This window comes from Bison bison, unplaced genomic scaffold (assembly GCF_000754665.1).
Source record: "Bison bison bison isolate TAMUID 2011002044 unplaced genomic scaffold, Bison_UMD1.0 scf7180017864379, whole genome shotgun sequence".
NCBI classification, from domain to species: domain Eukaryota; kingdom Metazoa; phylum Chordata; class Mammalia; order Artiodactyla; family Bovidae; genus Bison; species Bison bison.
In genome coordinates, this window is record NW_011494951.1 from 9844770 (window position 1) to 9852133 (window position 7364).

Genomic DNA, 7364 nt, shown 5'->3' on the forward strand with positions numbered 1-7364 from the left:
CCTGGGTCCCGCACATCAGCAGGTGGATTCTTGACCACTGGTGCCACCTTGGCAGCTCATTCATCCTGATACGTTCCAATCAACGAATGGCAGAGAACTCTCGGGGAGCACTTCCCATCCTCCCTTCTCTCCAGCTGCAGCCATTCCGACGTGGTGGCCACATAACCAGGAAGGCTGACAGAGATCCCCCCTCCCCCCGGTCACTGGTCCCCTGGTGGGTGAACCACGCTGAAGCCTCCCCAGCCGTCCCAGTGACACTGCCCTGGAGCAGGACTGCCCTCTCCTTACGTGATCAAAATTGGCACTGCCATCCAGGACGCTCAGAGACTTCCTGATGCTGTCGCACGTGGGCGCCGCTGTAGGTGAGGAGCACTGGGGATCCATGAGTGTTTGCTCCATGCTCGTTTTCACATCTCTCAGGCTGGTGCGAAGTTGTGCAGATGACTGCTTCATGTCCGTTAAGACAGTGTTCATTCGGACCAGGGTATCTCTATTAGTTTTCATGTCTGTTAGGAACACAGCCTGCTTCAGAACAGAGGCACCCACTGGGCTGACCAGTGGGGGGAAAAAATCCCTTCCCATCTACAAAAGGACCTTAAAGGAACTTGAGATCAACTTGCACCCAGGAGAACCCGCTGTGATGGGCAGCCTGACAGGGGAAAACAGGGCTACCGTGGCCCCATCTGCCTCTGCCAGCAACTCCAGCCAGCTCAGTTCCCCCACCTGGGGGCTCCTTCAGACACACAGGGGCGAATATCAACCTAGGAATGGGACTGGGACTCATGCGCGCAGCATTAAGTGGCTGGCATTGGAGCAGCAGCCACAAGAAAAGGTGTCCCCACCCTAGCCTTGCCCAGCCTTGAGGAGGTCAGCCCAGACACCGCCAATCCCAGGTAGTTTTAATTCACAGAAAACCTGATGACACCCAGATAGATCTTAGTGATGGATATTAAAAAAGCTGGAAGTAGACACAGCAAGAGATCACAGAGTTGGTCCCTTAGATGCTGAATCTAAAAAGACATGATACAAATGAACTGACTGACAACAGACTCACAGACGTAGAGAAAGGCTTTCTGGTTAACAGACTCACAGACGTAGAGAGTGAGTTTATGGCTGCCAAGGCGGAAGGAGCAGCAGGAAATGGCAACCCACTCCAGTATTCTTGCCTAGAGAATCCTGTGGACAGAGGAGCCTGGGGGCTGCTGTCCACGGGGTCACACAGAGTCAGACACGGCTGAAGCGACTTAGCAGCAGCAGCGGCAGGGGGGAAGGGTGGGGGGAAGGGATACTCATGGACATGGACATGGGATGGACATGTGCACACTGCGATATTTAAAATGGATAACCAACAAGGACCTGCTGTGTGGCACAGGGAACTCTGCTCAGTGTGACGTGGCAGCCCAGATGGGAGTGGGGTTTGGAGGAGAATGGATACACGTGTATGCACGGCTGAGTCCCTCTGATGTGCGCCTAAAACTATCACAACATTGTTAATGGGCTACATCCCAAGAAAAATAAAACGTTTAATTTAAAAATAAATAAATAAATTAAAGGAGAATGTTAAAAAAAAAAAAGAAAGAGAGAGAGAAAAGATCCCAGATTTAGTTTCAGGCAGTCTAGGTACGGATTTCAACATAGATACTCTCTGTGTAACCCAAAGCAGATACCTGAATATTCTTCAGCAACTTCCTCATCTGAAAAATGGTAAGGCCACCACAAGGTTTATCACAAAATGTAGGGATCAGAATGATCAGATTGAAATCCCTCAAGGGCAGAGTCCGCCTCTTTTATTTTAGAAGCCTCCAGAGCCTAGGACACATTCTTATCCTCGGCGATCCATACAGATTGTTTGCTCTCTGATTTCTCTGGTGCTCAGGAATCAATATGCATGACTAGGCAGGTAGCAAAATATAACTCTTTTCTCCAGTGATTTAAAATCACAGCATAAGAGACGTGAAATTTAGAGGACACTGCTTTTTGTCTTCCGGGCTCACAAAACAGATGGTGGGGTATCAGGTCACAACAGGGTGTTACTAGGAAAAGTGTGATATGAAGGTCACTCAGTCGTGTCTGACTGTTTGCGAGCCCATGGACTATACAGTCCATGGAATTCTCCAGGCCAGAATACTGGAGTGGGTAGCTTTTCCTTTCTCCAGGGGATCTTCCCAATCCAGGGGATCGGACCCAGGTCTCCCGCATTGTGGGCGGATTCTTTACCAGGTGAGCCACAAGGGAAGCCCAGGAAAAGTGTGAATGCCCTTAAAAGCTGGTTTCCCCAATTGTCTCTGGCAACCACATAAAACTTGGTTCTAAAACCACACACACATGCACACACACTTTAATGCTTTTATGTTGCGGTCTCACCCCAGTTCTTCTAGCTACCTTCCAGGACTGGATCAAAATTCAAGACAAAGGACTGTCTGAAGCAGACCCCAAGATTTTCTGTTCCAATAAGCTATGATCCCTATTTGTGATGAAGAGGCAGACAATGCAATCCTGGAAGCCTCCCCAGGTCTTAGAGTGCCAGACCTAGGCTGGGGTGCCATCTTGGATGACATGGGCAATGTCATCTCCGAAGTGTGAACCTGCTGAAGCATCACCTAGAAGCAGAGACTCTCCTCGTCAGCCAAGAGATGACCCAACCAACCTCCTAATCTGCAGGTGAGCAGACAAGGTCCCGAGCGGTGGAAGTTTGCCGAAGATGCTATAACAAGGTAGCAGAAGAACTACTATTTTAACAGTAATTTGAGACAATAATAGAGACTTCATCAAAGAGTCACTCTGAGCCTCAGACTCTCGTCTTTCCCACCTACCTCCCAGGTTTAGCAGCAAAGCATGGAGCTGGCACCCGGCTCACATTAGAGGCTCAATAAGTATCTGCCATAGGGGAGGAAGAGCGTGGCTACAACTGGAAACACACAGGAAAGCGAAAAAGAGCGTCCCCAAATATGACTCATACCACACAAGGCACACCTCACGCTTTAATGTTCCATGGTTTACTCCCATAGCCCTTTCCACTTTGACTTCAGGATGAGTCATTTCAAGGCAAGGAATGAAGGAAAATAACAACAAAGAATGATGGATGATAAAATGAGTTGAAGGCCCAGGAAGATCAGATCAGATCAGATCAGTCGCTCAGTCGTGTCTGACTCTGCGACCCCATGAATTGCAGCGTGCCAGGCCTCCCTGTCCATCACCAACTAAACATGAGTCCATTTAGGGACCACATGTAGACGCCCTGGCTTATGGGTGGCTATACTGTCATGCCCCAAGAATGACTTAGAAATAGCTCAGGCTTCAAAGCATTTCATAAAATGTCTACTGGGTTATAACTCTGAGAGTCATTCCAAGCCTACCAAGATGACATATATTATGTATCTGAAGTCAGGGGAAAGATATTTTAGATTCTCAATTTTAACTAATTAACATTTTACCAGCTCATAGCATACTTCCTTTATAGGTCCTGGCCTGCAGCTCAAACATGATTTGCAGAAATCCATTTGCAGATTTCTGCTTTCTCCAAAGGCCACCAGATACTTAAGGCTACAAAGAATTTTTAGCCAAAAAAAAAAAAAAAACAAAAAAACCTGGTGAAGCAGTTTCCTAAGTACTGGCAAAACCAGAGGTTAACATTTAACCACAAAGGCTGGTTTTAAGAAATATATAAAACTCCAATAATACGGGAAGCACTGAAAAGAAAAATAAGATCTGTTTTAATCGATTTTGATCCAGCTAGAATTGTAAGGCAAATGTTAAACACTGGGCAAACCAGGAGGCTGACTCATTGGCGAAGACCCTGAGGCTGGGAAAGGTTGAGGGTGGGAGGAGAAAGGGGTAACAGAGGATGAGATGGTTAGATAGCACCACCGACTCAAAGGACATGAAATTGAGCAAGTTTTGGGAGTTGGTGATGGACAGCGAAGCCTGGCATGCTGCAGTCCATGGAGTCTCAGAGTCAGACATGACTGAGCGAATGAAAAACAATGACGAGGCAAAAAAGTAAAGTACATGTCAACCACGCTGCATCATTAGTACACTTTTACACAGTGCTTATGTTCACATAACTTTGGAGCTGGAGGAGAGCTTGGCAGACCAATACTCCAGTGAACGGGCTCAAGAGGGATCTGGGGTGCGGAGGCGGCTGGCATCACCCTGTGGTCACACCAGCTCGCTCTTTTCATATGTATTCATTTATGTGGCTGTGCCTGGTCTCAGTTGCAGTGCACAGCATTCTTAGCTGCAGTCTGTAGGATCTAGATCCTGACCAAGGACTGGTGAACCCACTGGCGAAGTGCCAACATCTGATGTTATAACGAGCAGACACAGAGGATCTGCTGGATGCTGGAGGCAGCGGACGGGGAAGGCTTTTACGTGTCTACTGGACACAAGGGAAGAAGTCGCAAGGTGAAGCGGCAAGGAGCCACTGGGCCCCATCTTTCCTCCTAGTTCTGTTCCTGCCAGTTAAGTAATATTTTCTGCTAAGACGCAGGACTGGGCGGGGTAGGAGGTGTTGGTGGCAGCTACAGAGGCAAAGTTCTCTGGGATAAAGTCTGGGCTTCATTTTCCTTCCTGTGTCTGAAATGCTCAAACAGCAAGTGACCAAGACATTGCAGAAAATTTGTTATTCAACTCTATGACAACCCTTGTCTCAAATATAACCTGGTTACCTGGAGAAACTGAGCTGAAATAGGCGGTTTGTAAACTGTGGTCTGTGCATAGAATTCAAAGGGCTTTGTGAGCTTGGAAGAAAAAAAACATACCAGACCAAACTCCCATCCTATTTCACTAGCCCCCAGTTACACTTTCAGCCTCTGATTTCTCTTATGAATGTAAACGGTAAATCTCCGTCAGGGCCTTGACTGTCCCTGAAGAAGGCAGAAATATTTTCATTTCATATTCAGTGTTGTCTGGTAATATCAAGTCTACTCATCACTACTTTAAAGGATGGTATTTATGAGACCCCCTGCTACATACTATTAGGTAATGAGCTTAATGAACAAACACAGGTTACTCCATTGCAAACCCACTTGTTTAATCTCTGATACTCCAGCCTGACACTCTGCTTATGGAGGGTGTCGCTTGATTGCTGTTGTTCAGTTGCTCAGTTGTGTCTCTTCGTGACCCCATGGACTGCAGCACGCCAGTCTTCCCTGTCCCTCACTGTCTCTCAGAGTTTGCTCAAACTCATGTCCGTCAAGTCAGTGATGCGATCTAACCATCTCATCCTCTGCCACCCCCTTCTCCTGCCCTCAATCTTTCCCAGCATCAAGGTCTTTTCCATTTTATAACTAATGCCATTTAACTTTCAATAAAAGATCATAACACGCGGTTTTGGGGCCACGTCTTGGCCATGATCACAAACAGCTCATTCGTAAGTGTGGTTGCTGGAGGAAAGAGAGGTAACGCTCAGTTGTAAGAACATGTACTAATTAACAGGAAAAAGAGGTTACACTCCTTGGACAGTGAGCTCTTTATCTAAACACTCTGTTCTTTTTGTGCATTTTTTTCTCTCATTCATTATATTTTTGCTCCATGGCAGGCCCTCTTTTCAGTTTTTAAAGATTGCCACATTTCCTTGATTCACAGGCTCCTTTCACTTTCTTTTTTACATTTTAACTTTCATGAAATGAGGATGTATATTTAATCAATATTGCATTTAATGTGATTCTTTTCCCCAAAAAAGATTATTTATTAATTCAACAGTCTATACAATATCTGCTGCCTTAAAATCAAGGAGTATTATAGTCTGATAAGGAATCACCAATAGCACAGTATATACTGACTAGGAAATCAGAAACTTTTCATTCTCCTTCCTCATGTGTTGAAGCCTGGAGAGGAAACTGATGATTGTCTACTGTATTAGTTATTTGTTGCTGCAGGAGATATTATTTCGAAAGTCAGCAGTTTAAAGCTACAGAGATTTATTATCTCACAGTATGTGAGGGTCAAAACCTGGGACTGGCTTAGCTGACTGGTTGGGCTCAGGATCTCCCAGGTCTTACAGTCAAGCTGGCAGCTGGGGCTGCATTCATCTGAGGACTGACCGGGGCTGGTCCATCAGCTTTCTCAGTCAATGACCTGGTTGGCAGGAAGCCTCAGTTCCTTACCACCTGGGGAAAGAAGGGCTCGTCCTCAAGCCATCTCCTTCCCTCACAATTATGGTTCATGCATAGAACCAAGATTAACCATTAAATGAAGATTTATTTCCACTAGTTTAAGCAGATTCATTGTGAAATGCTGGACAACTGGTATACCCTAACAATACCCCAGGAAGGACAAAAGCAAGAAACCTTTTTTTGTTGTTGTTTTCTTTTTTCCTCCTCCATCCACCTTCCTTTATTCAGATACTACTGAGCCTCTGCTGTGATTGGTGATGATTTAATCATGGGATAAGACTCATTCTAACTGATCTAAAGATCAGTTCAGTTCAGTCACTCAGTCATGTCTGACTCATTGCGACCCCATGGACTGCAGCATGCCAGGCTTCCCCATCCATCACCAACTCCCGGAGTTTACTCAAACACATGTCCATAGAGTCGGTGATGCCATCCAACCATCTCATTCTCTGCAACCCCCTTCTCCTCCTGCCGTCAATCTTTCCCAGCATCAGGGTCTTCCAATGAGTCAGTTCTTCACATAAGGTGGCCAAAGTATTGGAGTTTCAGCTTCAGCATCAGACCTTCCAGTGAATATTTAGGACTGATTTCCTTTAGGATGGACTGGTTGTTTCTCCTTGCAGTCCAAGGGACTCTCAAGAGTCTTCTCCAAAACCACAGTTCAAAAGCATCAATTCTTCAGCACTTAGCTTTCTTTAGATATTCTAAAGGTAGGCCTTACTGTTTTAAACTTCAGTCCTTAACAGGGTTAAATACACAGTCTAGGAACCCAGTTGTTTCTGGACAGAGGTAATACAGGGCTTCCCTGGTGGCTCAGATGGTAAAGAATCTGTCTGCAATGCAGGAGGCCTGGGTTCAATCCCTGGGTTGGGAAGATCCCCTCGAGAAGGGAATGGCAATCCACTCCAGTTTGTAACCTGGAGAATTCCATGGACAGAGCAGCCTGATGGGCTACAGTCCATAGGGTCACAAAGAGCTGGACACAACCGAGTGACTAACACACACACAGAGTTAACATATACATATATATGTATGGATACATGTGTATTAGTTGAAGAAGGTTCGGTGGCATTTCGGCAGATGAAGCACATGCTGCACAGGGTCTGGAGGAGAACAACACCTTCAGGGACTCACATCAGAATGAACACTGGGATTCACGGCTGCAGTGGAAAGCAGGGTGCTGGCAGAGGAGACTGGAAAGGGTGTGGGGCCAGGTGTGGAAGGAAGGGAAGGAAGGAAGACAGGGAG

General features: G+C 46.3%; 1 protein-coding gene across 1 annotated transcript in view; it reads right to left on the minus strand.

The window, feature by feature from the left end:
• PROM1 (prominin 1) overlaps positions 1 to 7364 on the minus strand; it is a 151431-nt gene that overhangs the window by 41492 nt on the left and 102575 nt on the right. The window contains exon 9 of the mRNA XM_010857372.1: positions 289 to 506. Within this exon, the coding sequence (XP_010855674.1) occupies positions 289 to 506 (218 nt within the window). The remainder of the gene's footprint in view (positions 1 to 288; positions 507 to 7364) is intronic.